Below are 16,696 nucleotides of genomic sequence, written 5' to 3' on the forward strand. Positions count from 1 at the left end.
AGGAGTCCCAAAAACATGAAACTGCACGAATTACAAGTTTATACTCGTGTCACAACACCCATAAAGCTAGATAGCTGGTTAATTTTAGCTAGTCAGCTAGCTTGCTAAATAAGGATTTAAAAAAACATATGCTTCATCATGAACTAACATGTTTTGCAGGACTCGTTACGACGTTATAAACAGGTACGTTTCCTTCCATGCTAGTATTTTTCTCAGACTACTTGGCTGAAGACGTCTAGCGTCAATTTCGTCATGGGAGCCAGCCCTCCCAAAACACCCCCTCGTACTTTCACCTGCTCATTCATACGTGTATCAAGCGCTTCTCTTTTCTGGTGTAGAGAAACCAGATCATATGCGACGAAAAACCTAGTCTTATTACTATTATAGCGTCAAGCGTTCTTGGGTATCACAGGTAAATTCAAGAGGAAGAAATCTTTCGAAGGATGGATTCGACTGGCCGGTTCTTGCTTTCCCTCGTCACTGCTGCTACTTTTCTACAAGGTATGTAGAGCGACTTACACAGGCTACATCAAATATGAAACTTATCTGAACACAAACAACATGGTGTAATACGTTTTTGTCCAAAGTGACACATCACACGTTGAATCAACGTTTTGTAGTCGGACCATTAAAAAAATATAGCAATTTGAATTGACATTTAAAAAAAAATCACTTTCGTTTCTGAACTTTTAAATGAAACATTGTTTTTGGCCTAATAACGATGATTATAATAGACAAAGTGATACATAGCAGAAAGTCGACCACAATTGAACACCAGCGGGAGTGCACGTGTGTTGCCTGTATAGGAAGCCTATGTAGCCTAGGCTAGTCGACTGATGAAATAAACTTCTGATACGAGACACACTCGTCACATTTTGTGGTGGGGTCTAATTGTTGAACGTTACGGTTAAGTGGACTGAATGTTAAATGTTATGTTAGATGGCCATGAACAGTACCTAGTAATGCCTAATGCGACTTCATTCCTGGTGGACTGCTCTCATTCATTGTTGTCTATCGCTCTGTGAACGTACAAGAGTTGGCTAGATTCGTCTCGATCTGAGCTTTCATCTAATATCAAGTTTGTCCCTCCTGTAATGAACACTGGTTTTGTTTCAGATCTTAAAATTGTGTGCGTTATTAATTTTTTAAATTCGAAATAAAACGATGGGACGTCTTCCATATCGCTGTGTTGACTTGTTTTCCTGATATGTACCGTTTCGCCACAAATGTATGGACTCCCGAGCCTCCCATGGCTGTACATGTGTAACCCGATACCGCAGGGAAGCGGGGCTGTCAGTCACTACTGTAGTGAAGCGAGTTGGCCTAACATACGTTCATTTATAAGCGAATCACCTTTGATACGCCTTGATAAAACAATGACGTTATACTGAAAGAATCAACATTTAAGGTTTTGCAATCAGACTTGTATATAGGCGCACTCTGTTCTAACGCAAGCCTACTTTGGGATGTTGATGTGAGCAAATCAACATGTAATTTAGAACTTTATTTCAATCTGTCGATAATTTATCGTTATTTATATATTTTATTAAGTGTGGCTATTTTTGGTTGCGGCCACTTGTGCGTGTTCATATCTCCATTGTGTTTTTGGAAAGGAGGATATATTTTTCTAATAGCATTCAATATAATGAGGCATGCAACAGTGTGTCATGGAGACGAATCCATTTGAATACGTTAGTCCTAACCCATTTGTTTTGTGAAAAAAAGAGTTACAGCACCTATTTTCCATCCCTTATCATTGGCATCATCTGTCATTCCACACTCCTGCTGTTAACAGCACTGCTCTTTGTTAAAGGGAGAGGGGGTTTTCTGGACATTTGACTTATCTGGTTAACCAACTGACCCATGAAAGGTGGGCACCAGAATTATTTTGGTTTGATTTAAGCTATGCTGAAAGCCACACCAGGCCACTGATGACATGATGGATGATGTTTGAAGTTGTTTGATGTTTGAAGTCGAGCCTCTCAAGAATAGTAATAGAAAAATGGTCAAGTCATTGTACTTTCTTTTTTGCTGTTGTTGCTGAGAAGTTTCATGGCATACTGGCCTGATCTGTTAAGTTACAGAGTTGCGTAGTGCCTTACAGTATTTATAAGTTCAAATGACAATTGACTGACATGACATTTTATGTTACACTGAGGTGGTTGCATTTTCCATTGAAACTGGAAAAAGTATAACTACAATTCCTTTGGGATGTGTGTTAGTGGAAATATGTTGCATAACAGTCACAGATGTGTCTCGTTGAATGTAATGGAATAAAACTTCACTTGACAAGGCTGCTGGTGATATGTTGTAGCTGACAAGATAATGGGTGTGTTATCCGGCTGCGTTTTACTGTACCGCCAATTGCTTTAGCCTCAGGTGGAAAGAGTGCTGGTAACGCCAGCCACCTCGCCCAGACATGTAAAATGGCATTGGTTTTCCGTTACCGGAGAGAAATCAAATAAAATGTTATTAGTCACATGTGCTGAATACAACCTTATAGTGAAATACTTACTTACGAGCCCCTAACCAACAATGCCGTTTAAAAAATAAAATAAAACATGGATAAGAATAAGAAATAAAGGAAACAAGTAATTAAAGAGCAGCAGTAAAATAACAATAGTGAGAATATATACAGGGAGTTACTGGTACAGAGTCAATGTGCGGTGGCTTCCCTTTGTAGTCTGTAATGGTTTGCAAGCCCTGCCACACCTGACGAGTGTCAAAGCTGGTGTAGTGCGATTCAATCTTAGTCCTGTATTGACGATTTGTTTGATGGTTCGTCGGAGGGCATAGTGGGATTTCTTATATGCTGCCGGTTTAGTTCCACTCCTTGAAAGCGGCAGCACTAGTCTTTAGCTCAGTTCGGATGTTGCCTCTAATCCATGGCTTCTGGTTGGGGTATGTACGTACAGTCACTGTGGGGACGACGTCATCGATGTACTTATTGATGAATTCAATGACTGATTATTAATGCTAAACAGGACAGTGGGGGAGTTTCCATCAATCACTGGGGCAGTTCGTCTGATGGTGTGCTGGTATTTTACCTTAAACTCCCAGCACCTCTTGGAAAGTTTAGTGTCTTTTTGAAGCACCCTCCTAAAGCGCTGTCTGTCACAGGACTTAGAAATAATAGTTTCTGGCCTCTCAAATTGTTCCATGTTCTTAAACAATTGGGGAACCACAACCAACTTGGTCACTATCTTGTCGAAAAACCACTATTGATGTCATGTTCCTGGTAAGAAAGGGGAATAACTAGAGGTATGGGCAACCCTCCCTCTTCCCTTCCCTTCATGTGAGCAAACGCATGATTCACCAGTAGCAAACTAGGAATGCACTTTGGTTTTCCATTCAGAGCGACAGTTTACTTCCGGTGATGTCATGGGTAAAATGTCATTTGACTGCCTAGGAACAAGTGACTGTATCAAAGTGGGGAAGTGAAACACTTTGTTTGCTCATGTCTCTGGAGACTAAGCTTTGCTTAAGTCCACCATGCCAAGAAGCGACTCCGTGGGGAAATTCAGGCTCCAGCAGCAGAATGGAGGCAGTGGAATGTGCTCATGTTTTCATGCCACCTCATTTTGATTTGAGTATTGAATTGCTTCTGGGCAAAAAGGGCCATCAAAGGCTTTTATAGTGAATTTCTTTGGCTATGTCACACACTCATCTGCGGTGATGCTCAACCGGTACACCCCCCCCTCCACCAATAGTGCTTCTTGGTGGAGCATTTTAACCGAAAGTCAGCGCACTTAAAAGGAAATCAATAGCCATCAACGAAATCTAAACTGGACATGGACTCCCGTGCTGTCGGGGAGGGAAAGGGCGTTTACTACTTCCTGGAGTGAAAAAAGTGGTGATTATCACAGTCTTAGACGTCAATCAACGGGTGAGCTTGCTATGAGCTGTTCTTGAACTGAGTGGGATTAATGAGGCACCTGCCACACACTGATCCTAATGAGACTGACAGGCAGTCAACAGTACTGCTCTCTCTGTGTTCCATGTCATGTTGTCAGTCTCAGCAGGCCAGCGACGCACACGTTTCCAGACTCAGGACTGGAGTTCTGTTGAAAGCTTCCTACATGGAAGTTTCTAGTCAGTGGCTACATACTTAAAGTGCCCTGCATACAGGCTTGTAAAAGCATCTATTAGCTCATTACAGGCCAGGTAATATAAATGTATTGATGTGGTAGGGTTGGAGGATTACCATTGATCACTAAGCACCCAATTACTCTGAACATGCATTAATGGGGCTATAGCTGCTCAACTCAATGGCCCACTGGCACCGGCTGTTTGCTATTTTACCTAACCATTTCCTTGGCTCTCTTATAGTGTATCCATTGTTTTCAGTGTCATGATGTCCTTGAGCAGATTCAATGCATGAGCAGCACAGCCAATGAGTGTGATGTGAGGGTAGGACTCCTCCACTTTAGACCAAGCAGCCTTCATGTTCGCAGCATTGTCTGTCACCAGTGCAAATACCTTCTGTGGGCCAAGGTCATTGATGACTGCCTTCAGCTCATCTGCAATGTGGAGACCGGTGTCTGTTGTCCCTTGTGTCTGTGCTCTTGTAGAATACTGGTTGAGGGGAATACTGGTTGGAGATGATTATGTTAATTATTCCTTGCCCACGAACATTTGACCACCCATCAGAGATGATTGCAATAGTCTGCTTTCTCAATGATTTGCTTGACCTTCACTTGAAATCTGTTGAACTCTGTATCTAGCAAAAGAGTAGATAAAGCATGTCTGGTTGGAAGGGTGTATGCTGGGTGAAGAACATTCAGAAATCTCTTCCAATACACATTGCCTGTGAACATCAGAGGTGAGCCAGTTGCATACACAGCTCGAGCAAGACATTCATCAGCATTTCTGAGTACGTTCCTCTATTGAGTCAAAAAACTTCTGATTTCAAGAGAACCATGAGCTGTTGCTATCGATAAGGTGTCTGATTCATCATTTTCACCTCGAATAGAAGTAGAGGGACTTTTGTCAGAGGTTGCTTGTTGTGAGCACTGAGGGAACTTTAGGCACTTGGTCAGATGATTCTGCATCTTTGTTGCATTCTTCACATATGATTTGGCACAGTATTTGCAGATGTATACAGCTTTTCCTTCTACATTAGCTGTCTCCACACATCAGATGGCATTTTCCTGTAAAGATTAGAAAAGAAATAGTAAAAAGAAAACATACAATTCCATGTACAGAAACAGTTAAGCATTTAGATTAAACAACTCCTTTGTAAGACACATTTCTCTATTGAAATGGTTAGTTGCATTGTGGAGTCTTTTGTTTAGACATGTAGTTAGCTAGCTAAACAATGACCCATAATCCCTATTCATAATGTTACTACCCAGCATGAATCTGCAGGTAGCTAACCAAACAGGTTCAATGTGAGCTAGCTAACATTAGGCTATAACTAGCAATGCAAATGGCTCTGAGATACAAATCTTATTACTACACAGCTCATACACGTAACATTAGCTAGCTACCTAACAGTACGCTTTAACTTGAAACAAAGATGACTTTCTGACAATTAGAAACGTGTAATATCTGAAAATGTAGCTAGCCAGACAATCTTACCCGTATTCATGGATGGACGCTTCTCCTTCTGTCACAGATGCCCTTAGTTTGAAGATGTAATCCAGAGACAGGTTATTTTTATAGACTTCAGTGTGTTCTCTTTTCGACTCTCTCTGCGTATTTGCAATCAAAGGCCGGAATTTTCTCTATCTCCTTAGCTGTCATACTCTAATTACACTGATTTCAAAACTCGGTCCTCCAGAAAGTGGATTGCAACACTTAAAAAAAAAAGCTGCGTTAGAAATGAATTCTTACAAATACTGACCAGCTCATGTTATAGACAGAAGCGTGCTACATGGCAGACCAATTTGAACTCCTCTCTCGGCATGTCCAGTCCATCCATTTATCTCAGACAATCACGGCTAGCGGGAAGGTACCATCTTTTTCCTTGGCTAAACCAACTAGGCTCGTAATTTTAACAAATGTATTCGTATTAACAGATGGCGTACACGTTTAAGGCACATGAAAGTTCTCATGTTCCAGAAGGCATTTCTGCCCCAAAAAAGTTTATGTTCAAATGGCTCTCCTGTGAAGTAGTGACGCACTGCCTCCTGAATGGCGCAGCGGTCTAAGGCAATGTATCGCAGTGCTTGAGGCGTCACTACAGATCTGGGTTCGATCCCGGGCTGTGTCGCAGCTGGCCGCGACCGGGAGACCCATGAGGTGAACCACAATTGGCTCAGTTGTCCGGGTCAGGGGAGGGTTTGGCTGGCTGGGATGTCCTTGTCACGTCACGCTCTAGCGTCTTTCGTGGCGGGCAGGATGCATGTTTGCAGGACGCATACATGCTGACACGGTCGCCAGTTGTATGGTGTTTCCTCCGAAAAGTTGGTGCGGCTGGCTTTCCGGTGAAGCGAGCAGTGTGTCAAGAAGCAGTGCAGAATGGCAGGGTCGTGTTTTGGACGACGCATGACTTCCAGTCTGTACGGGAGTTGCTGCGATGGGACAAGACTGTAACTACCAATTGGATATCACGAAATTGTGGTAAAGTACCAATTCTTTATACTTAAAAAAAATATGTATAAATAAAAAGTATGCGCGACATATGCCTAGTTTCCTGAAAGGAGTCACATATTGGGAAGGTGTACTTAATGTTTTGTACACTTAGTGTATGTGTACATGTCTGAATGAGAGTGCGTGTTGAGGTGACATCATTTGGGACAGTGATATAAAAATGACAACGATGTGTTTATTCTGTTTTCAAATTAAATTCTGATTTGGTAAAATGTGGGGATTGCAATGCACAACCAGTAAATTACACTTATCACGTTTTTTTAAAAGAAAATGTATTTACATCGGCGTGGTAATTAGCCATAGTGCAATTGGACTAGACAGTACAATTCAGCATGTCTGAAGTCACCTTAGAACACAATTGTTTTTGTTCCTCTCTCTATGACTGTTAAAATTAGATTACTTTTGATTGCTTGATTTTTACATGGTCGGACAAATCATAAATTATACACACTGTCCACATCCGCTTCTCTGAGCAAGAGACCTTATGTCTGTAAGACACGGAAAGCCAATGAAGTGGGCACCTTTTAAACCACATGCTTGTTACGGCCTCATTATGAGTGTGTTAAAAATTCACCAAAGTCAGAAATTATTTACTCGTGAATTTCTCGTAAATTATTCATGAAATTTGAAGAATCGTTGCTGCATAATTTTCTCAGAACTCCTGTCTCAGTCCTGTCTCTGTAAATAGCTGGACTGAAATGAGCGTTTATCAGAGGCTGTGTGTGACTCATTATCCTGTCATATTACTGTTGCGAAAGTCTCTTTAGGGTTGCAGCCAGGCACATTCAGCCACAAGTCTTGAAACAAGTCTACATTATCTAGACTGTATATGTGTGTACAGGGCCTCACTCTGGTTTTGTAACTTTTGTAACTTTTTCATTTGTCTTGAGCACACTTATTTTGTTTCTAAGCTGTTTTTGAGCAAACCCTTAAGTTTTGTAAACCTGTCACGCTGAAGAGGCATTTTGAAATAAGTGTCGTCACCTTAGGACCTTTCTGGAAGTACCTTGGATTACCTCATTGTCTTCACCTTCCTGTCATGAGTCATGCTTTAAATGTGTTCTCTAACCAGAAATACCTGTACTGCTACATTCTTGCCATCGTAGCCATGCACTCCTATCTTGTTGCGCATTTTACATGTCACTGGTCCTCTTTCACTTTCTGACTAAAATGGTCTTTGTTAGAATGTTTAAGTACCAGTGCCATTAGAGAAATGACTGACAGAGTTATTAAATGCAGGGCCAAAAGGGACGTGTTCTGGATACGATGCATGGCACCTTATTTGCAATGCGGAAAATTAGATGTGCCTTTTGCCGATCTCAATCCCACTTCGGGCCTTGGCAACCATTAACTCCGCTATTGACTGTGTTGCCCTCTTATGGGAGTGCCTGGGTGCCGCAAAAGACTCACACCAACGCCATAGCCTCGGCATGGTTCAGCCCCGACCGTGGGATAACAAATTGGAAGGAACATGTTGCTCCACACAACATTCCACTGAATCCATTTTGGTGCATATGAAATGGCAGCTCAATATGAGAGAGAGCACAGCATAAATCTAGAAAAGTACATTTCCTGAAGAAATTGTGGTATGCTTGCTAGCTTGTTTTTAAAGTATTTACAGTGGGGCAAAAAAGTATTTAGTCAGCCACCAATTGCAAGTTCTCCCACTTAAAAAGATGAGGCCTGTAACTTTCATCATAGGTACACTTCAACTATGACAGACAAAATGAGAAAAAAAATCCAGAAAATCACATTGTAAGATTTAATACATTTATTTGCAAATTATGGTGGAAAATAAGTATTTGGTCACCTACAAACAAGCAAGATTTCTGGCTCTCACAGACCTGTAACTTCTTTGAGGCTCCTCTGTCCTCCACTCGTTACCTGTATTAATGGCACCTGTTTGAACTTGTGGACAGGTCTTTTATACTGATAACAACCTCAAACAGTCACACTCCAAACTCTACTATGGCCAAGACCAAAGAGCTGTCAAAGGACACCAGAAACAAAATTGTAGACCTGAACCAGGCTGGGAAGACTGAATCTGCAATAGGTAAGCAGCTTGGTTTGAAGAAATCAACTGTGGGAGCAATTATTAGGAAATGGAAGACATACAAGACCACTGATAATCTCACTCGATCTGGGGCTCCACACAAGATCTCACCCCGTGGGGTCAAAATGATCACAAGAACGGTGAGCAACAATCCCAGAACCACACGGGGAGACCTAGTGAATGACCTGCAGAGAGCTGGGACCAAAGTAACAAAGCCTACCATCAGTAACACACCACGCCGCCAGGGACTCAAATCCTGCAGTGCCAGACGTGTCCCCCTGCTTAAGCCAGTACATGTCCAGGCCCGTCTGAAGTTTGCTAGAGAGCTTTTGGATGATCCAGAAGAAGATTGGGAGAATGTCATATGGTCAGATGAAACCAAAATATAACTTTTTGGTAAAAACTCAACTCATCGTGTTTGGAGGACAAAGAATGCTGAGTTGCATCCAAAGAACACCATACCTACTGTTAAGCATGGGGGTGGAAACATCATGCTTTGGGTCTGTTTTTCTGCAAAGGGACCAGGACGACTGATCCGTGTAAAGGAAAGAATGAATGGGGCCATGTAACATGAGATTTTGAGTGAAAACCTCCTTCCATCAGCAAGGGCATTGAAGATGAAACGAGGCTGGGTCTTTCAGCATGACAATGATCCCAAACACACCGCCTGGGCAACGAAGGAGTGTCTTCGTAAGAAGCATTTCAAGGTCTAGGAGTGGCCTAGTCAGTCTCCAGATCTCAACCCCATAGAAAATCTTTGGAGGGAGTTGAAAGTCTGTTGCCCAGTAACAGCCCCAAAACATCACTGCTCTAGAGGAGATCTGCATGGAGGAATGGGCCAAAATACCAGCAACAGTGTGTGGAAACCTTGTGAAGACTTACAGAAAATGTTTGACCTCTGTCATTGCCAACAAAGAGTATATAACAACGTATAGAGAAACTTTTGTTATTGACCAAATACTTATTTTCCACCATAATTTGCCAATAAATTCATTAAAAATCCTACAGTGTGATTTTCTTTTTTTTCTTTCGCTCTCATTTTGTCTGTCATAGTTGAAGTGTACCTATGATGATAATTACAGGCCTCATCTTTTTAAGTGGGAGAACTTGCACAATTGGTGGCTGACTAAATACTTTTTTCCCCCACTGTATGGTTGTGAAATAAGTTGTAATGGTAGTGACTGATTTTTATAGTTGGAAAAAGTAGGTAGATGAAAAAGATGGTTATGGTTTCTAAAGGTTTTAAAGAATTCGAAGTTAGGATACCTCCTTGTAGCTTAAATGGCAAAGAATAGATAGATGGAAAGATCGATTGATTACTCAGCAAGCACACCTAATAAACCTTTGGGCATTTCATATTGAGTATTGGATGTGCCACGAGCCATTACAAAATCATTCCTTTTCCCGTCTTTCCTGTTAAGGCTGGAGGAGAAATTGTGGGCAATAAACTGTGATTCATAGATACCTCCACCGTTGCACATTTCATTCCAAGTGAGGGGTTTGATTATCTTTGTGGATTATTTAACATGAAATATCCTCCCAGTGAAATAAGTCTCATTGGTTTTCCTCATCTTTTTCCAAAGAATCCTGGAGTGAAGAGCAGAGCTGTGAACTGGCTCTGCTTTTCTCCAAAGAGGTATACTACAAAGCAGGACTTATGCGTTAGCCAGCTAAATTGCCCAAATATTATGAAATAAAACAATGTTAAAAGATAAGCTTGAACTGGGGATGTTCTAATTGACTCAACAACCAAAACGCATATCAAAGTTGATCTTTCTTAATGAACCAGAAAATCAATAGTTTATTTCTGGTTGTTTATCAAAGTTAGCTGACTAACTCATTGATCTTGCTTTGTAGTATACCCCTCTGAGCCGGTCTTCCTGTCTTCCCAAGCTAGTTTGCTTATAAATAGTCCTGGCAGAGGCAATACATCAAACTGTAAATGGTTGCAGCGTGTGTGTGTGTGCTTGTTTGTGTATGGCTGGGTGCTATTAGTCATCACACATTGGAAAGCCAAACACTCATGCTTTCAGATGTCTTCACACAGCCACCAAGGCAAGAAATGTTTTGGTTCGGCTCACTTCACTCTGAATCCTCCAATTTGGCCAAGAGACGATATGCTTGTTTTGCTAATGCTGTCAGTTTTGTTTCTTTGGATACTTCTTAGCAACTGAAGTGGTGCCACCACTTTACATGGAGACTGCTCGTCCAAAGGTGGTTCAAGTTGGTAGAATACTACTTCAAACACTCTGCATCCAACATGGAGAAAATGATGCTGTATACTTCTGCAAATCTTCCCTAGAACATTGTGTGGCACAAAGTAATCTACCGCCGCATGCATTCATATTTTTAATTAGCAATTGATACCAATTGATGCCAAATTGCTTGACTTGGGAGACCCAGCTCTGTCGTGGAATAATATTCTGGTCAGCGTAAGAATGTTTGCATCCCATATCAAAGGCCGAGGTGCTTTATTTTTTTTACACATTATTATTATTATTATCGACATGGCCTTGTTGTTGTTGGGAGATACTGCAATCAGTTTGAGGACATGCATGAGTGAAGAACGGGGTCTGTGATGAGATAAGGTGATGGATGGTCAAAGGGGGATTATTGGTGAGTGAGTGTGTGTGTTTGTGCATGGTTCTAAAGTAAGTATGAACTACTGCTAGTGAAGGCTTATATTTCCTCTAAAAAATGTTAGCAATAATTAATGCATGCCAATAGTACCTCTTTTGATCCAGCACAAATGTCGTCTTCATATCATATCAAATATAGCTCTACCTTGGATCTATGTTGGTATGCCACCAGTTTTAATTCATGAACTCAATGCCACTTCACTACTCATGTTATCACACTCTGAGCATATCTTCCCAGCTCTCCCTGTCCTTGACTCGCATTGTAAGATTCCAGGGAGTTTTTCTTCACTGGCCGGTCAGCAGCAGACTCTCCCTGGTGCTCCTTCGCTAAATCCTGTTTGCAAACCTAGAATTTAAAACGTGTTCCTGTCAACTAACAATGACTAGTGTTTTTTTTCCCACAGCTTCCCGAGGGTTGATTCATATGTCGCTTCTCACTTTCACAATCTTTCATTGGGAATGACGCTCACCTGTATCAGGTATAGGTGTCTTTTAGGATTTTATCTTGGACTCAATGAGTACTGTTACTTGCACACGATAATGTGATTATTGTGGATAGTCAAGTTAATATAATAGTTTAAAACGTTTACATGCTTTGCAAGAAGAAGGATTTCCCTAATAATCCTGTTTCCATGGACACATCTCAAATCAGGCTACTGAAGGGACTTTTGATAAAGGCTGTTTAAGCTGTTTATAGGGGTGGCAGGGTAGCCTAGTGGTTAGAGCGTTGGACTAGTAACCAAAAGGTTGCAAGTTCAAACACCCGAGCTGACAAGGTAGAAATCTGTCGTTCTGCCCCTGAATAGGCAGTTAACCCACTGTTCCTAGGCCGTCATTGAAAATAAGAATTTGTTCTTAACCGACTTGCCTAGTTAAATAAAGGTTAAAAAAAATATGCCCATTTAAAAAAAAAAAAAAAGATTGCTCAGAAAATCAGGTGTTTTAATTGGTGTATGCTTACTTCGATTATGACACCAATTAAGAAAAGCAGAGGAAGTATTGCCATACTTGGCCTTCAGCCATAATCAGTTTAATATCGAGTTATTAGTGTGCATGTAAACGTAGTCAATGCATCTGAGGCAAAATGTCCAATGACACAAGCCCCATAATGAAGACTGTTTAGGCCTGAAGAGGCAGCCATCTATGTCATAGATTTTTGAATGTGCACTCTAATTTAATAAATGCAACACTTTTGAGTGAGTCCTGTTGCAATTTATCGCAGGCTGTTGGGGAAACAGTCCTTCTTTTAATTGACTCAGGCATGTTTGATATAAACATCTCATTAGCATATCTTTATTATATTTGGGGGAGTGCCTTTGCATAGACCCTGAGTCATTCAAGAGTGGGAGCTCGAATATAAACCCACCCCTTGTTACCAGAACCACCAACTCTCTCCACTTTGCCTTAACGCCATTTCATGGGGCGTTGGCAGAGCTTTATCTCCCTGTGTTCTCAAGTACAGTCCCGTGTGGCTCGGTTGGTAGAGCATGGCGCTTGCAATTCCCACGGGGAACCAGTATGAAAAAAGCAAGTCACTCTGGATAAGAGCCTTTGCTAAATGACTAAAATGTGGATGTGAAGTTTTGCATTGGGTGGTAAGAGGCTCTTTTCCCAGGGTCCCTGGGTCCCCCAGGGTCTTTTCCCAGGCCTCCATGGGTTTGTCTTTGTCAGCGTGAGCAGATGGCCCATTCTGATGGACCTCTGTCCCCTGATAAGTTATCATCAGTGGGACTGGGGTAGGGGATTTGTATACTTGGGTTGGGTGTGAGGTTATGGGGATTCAGGGAGGTAGGGGCGGGTACTTTGGCGATTGGATGACCTCTGTCATCAACATGTGCGCACACACACACACACACACAGGGCTGCTTTGGCCAGTGTCAGTCACACCTGTCCCCTCAACGCCCCTTGTCCAGACAGAGGTGGGCATCTGAACTTAGAACTGAAGCCTGGACAACTATCAGCTGGCCCTGACAACCCCGCTCACCTCCCAATACTGATTTCATTCATGGCGTCCAGGCAAGGCCTCCGTCAGTCACACACCTCTCATTGTTCCGTCCTTGTCTTATCCGTCCCTCTCAAAGGCTCCTTTATGGGCCTCAGTGACAGCACTGTCTGGGGCAGGGGTCATATTCCCCTCGTCACTACACCCTCCCTCTCCCATTTGACCTCTCACTGTAAGCATGCCCTTGTTTTTAGATTGAGGTGTGAACAGACAAATGCACCCTGAAATAGATTGAGATTGAATTTCTGGGTATAGATACAAATATTGTCAGCTTTTTCCCCAGCTCCATTAGTTCATTTGATATAGGGAGTCATCTGATTAATCTGTGGTTCTCATCTCAACTTTGGTGTGAGTCTGGATTTTTGACCTTGGCCGCACGATCACAGGGATTGGCTTTTGGAATCGTTAACTGTGGGGACTGAGTGATATTCTTGCTCGTACATTTTGTCAGGGTGGGGGGGGATCTCATTCTGACATGGTCATCAATGCTAATCTTCTACCAGGGAAGCAGGGAAAGGACGGCTGTTCTCTCTGCAGGACGTTTCATTCCGTTTTCATTCTGCTAAGATGGATGTGGTCTCCAGAGGAAGATTTCTCAAAGTAACCCTCCACACCCAATTTGGTATAAAAATAAAAGAAACCAACACACATTTCCCCCCCCCCCCCCGTAGTCTTTCAAGTCCCTTGTTTGTTATCGGTTGTCAGGTCCTAAGGGCTGGAGCTTCTTGCCGAGTTGATTTGAAGTCTGAGTGGGAGTTCTGAGGAGAACCATCCACTGTCCGCAATGACAAGCGCTTGTTCCTCAACATCTAGGCTCTGTTTAGGCTCTTTAACAACTGCACACAGCTCAGATAGGTCAAGTAGACTGTTTGAGCTCCCCCGTATCTCCCTCCTTCTGGCCAGGGGCTCAGTGTCTGTCTGACGATGAACATGTCAGCGGCTTCAGCCCTCAGCCAGTGCAGGAAGCACTTTCACCTCTTGCTCGTTTGCTGGAAAGCATCACTTGGCAGCCCATTGCCCATTAATATCCACTCAGATAAACATGGAGCGCTAGCATGAGTGCTTTGGCCCTCTCGATGCCCTCTCCCCTTCCCGTAATGGCCCCTCCCCTGGGCGGATGCCCATGGGTACACATACAAACACATACACACACTTAAATGCATGCACACAAACAAACTAACCCTAGTGTTCCCAGAGGAGAAGTTTCCAGGGTGTATATGACTAATTAGAAGTCACCACAGAGACAGTATATATGGCTCTCCTTAGACTGTTTGGGTGGCTTCTAAGGTAGATAGTAGGAAGGTTATGTAGCTAGGTATCGAGTTCATAATTATAGCTCCAGATCGAGGCACTCACGACTTTCTCTGGCAGGCGACTTTCTGACTTTCTCTACACCACCCGGACGGTATATATTAATCACATCCTGATATAGGCTCCTCTGCTTCGAACTATCCTAACAAATCTGCGTGGTGCCATGAGTGTTTTGCATGTCACTGTCTCTCGAGGTGATAAACCAAAATAATGCCCAGTGTGTTCAACTTTGTTTTCCCCTCTCCTGTCTACTCCTCTCTCCTATCCTCTGTCAGTTTCAAGCACTCATTGAAGAATAAGAGGCCGAATGGTAATTGGAGAGCATTCAGGTTTCACATTTTTTTTTTCTTCTCGTAAATGATGTGCAGAACGTGTCCCATTGCAGATCCGCATTAGTGTCCAGACATTTTGGTGCCTAGACATTTGAAGGCAACTTGCACTTGGCAGAGTATAAATGAACTCCTGGGTATTCTACTACTCCTCAGGGCAGGGGGAAAGGACCGAGGAGGTCACATCTGTGTGTTCTCTTAAGGTGTGGTGAAAGTAACCACAGCATTCCTACTTCATTCATGTTTGTATGTGTGTACATTTGCATATCTTGTTACACGCCCGATTAGTCATGCATAGCAGCACCTTCTCGATGTTCTGTGCGGTGGAGAAAAGGACTCCCTTAAAGTCCAACTGCCCCCCCCCCCCCCCCCCCCCCCCACCTGTATTGCCAACCATGTGGAAAATAAGGAGGGTGAGCTGATGTTGTCTGAGTAGGTGCTCGTCGAAAACACTGTCAGACAGAGGCTCTTCACTGCTACCGTTGGTTATTTTTTTATTGTGTGGACCTTGTTGTTTTACATGTCCTGGGAAAAGTAACACGCCAACTTTAAATTAAATCCCAAGTTCAAGAACATTTGGAAACTGCGTCATTTCAAAATTAAAATAAATAATAACACTAAAAGATGTGACCTCATTCACCTTTTTATTTTCGTCCGGGCATGCTAACGCGCTTCATCAGAGCATTCAACGCGCCAGCTGTTTTCTAAACTGTACCTCAGAATATTTTTTCTCCCTTTTTTTATAAATGCATTTCATGCAATTCTGTGTAATTTTACATGACTGCTGATTTTTTAAATACCGCACTAATGATCAAAATGACAGGCTACTTTGACACTGTCACACCGAAAAGCTTCCCAGTTTCACTGACTCACCCAATGATACGCAGTTCACTCACTCCCTGGCAATGCGCTCGTGCCAAAAGCCTACTTCTTTTTGCGCAATAGGCCTATTTGGAAGTTTGTAAAAATATTTAGTCTTCACTTTTCATCAGGGGCGTTTTGCTTTCCAACCTGTGTTACCTCCAACCTTGGATACCGGGCGGGTGTAATCTCCGTACAGGGTAGACTGGGGAAATGGGCACAACCGGCTGCATGCAAGCTCCGTACAGGGCAGTTGGCGAACTATATTACTATAACCTCTCTAAGGTATGTGGGACGCTAGCGTCCCATCTGGCCAACATCCAGTGAGATTGCAGAGCGCCAAATTCAAATACAGAAATACTCATTATAAAAAAATCAGAAAACAAAACATATTTTACATGGGTTTAAAGATGAACTTCTTGTGAATCCAACCACGGTGTCAGATTTTTTAAATGCTTTACGGCGAAAGCATACCGTACCATTATTTGAGAACATAGCCCAGTTGACAAATTATTATAAACAGTAACCAGCCAAGCAGAAGCGTTACAAAACTCAGAAATAGAATTAATCCCTTCCCTTTGATCTTCCTATGGTTGCACTCAAGACATTAATTTACTCAATAAATGTTCCTTTTGTTCGATAAACTCTCTTTATATCCAAAAACCTCAGTTTTGTTCAGTAATCCACAGGCTCAAACGCAGACAAATCCAAATTGTATCTGTAAAGTTCATAGAAACATGTCAAACGATGTTTCTATTCAATCCTCAGGTTGTTTTTAGCCTAAATGATCTATAATATTTCAACCGGACAATAACGTCGTCAATATAAAAGGTAAACAAGAAATGCACTCTCTCGGGATTGCTCATGAAAAAGCTCTGTGACACATCAGGGTCCACTCATTCAGACT

The 16,696-nt window shown here is 42.3% G+C and overlaps 1 protein-coding gene across 2 annotated transcripts in view; it reads left to right on the plus strand.

The window, feature by feature from the left end:
- The first annotated feature begins 266 nt into the window (after positions 1 to 266).
- alcama (activated leukocyte cell adhesion molecule a) overlaps positions 267 to 16,696 on the plus strand; it is a 67,713-nt gene continuing 51,283 nt past the window's right edge. The window contains exon 1 of one of the 2 annotated variants that reach the window (XM_020452211.2): positions 267 to 501. In XM_020452211.2, coding sequence (XP_020307800.1) covers positions 444 to 501 — 58 coding nt within the window. In that variant the 5' untranslated portion in view covers positions 267 to 443. The remainder of the gene's footprint in view (positions 502 to 16,696) is intronic. The other variant, XM_020452210.2, reaches the window with a different exon arrangement.

This window comes from Oncorhynchus kisutch, linkage group LG19 (assembly GCF_002021735.2).
Source record: "Oncorhynchus kisutch isolate 150728-3 linkage group LG19, Okis_V2, whole genome shotgun sequence".
NCBI classification, from domain to species: domain Eukaryota; kingdom Metazoa; phylum Chordata; class Actinopteri; order Salmoniformes; family Salmonidae; genus Oncorhynchus; species Oncorhynchus kisutch.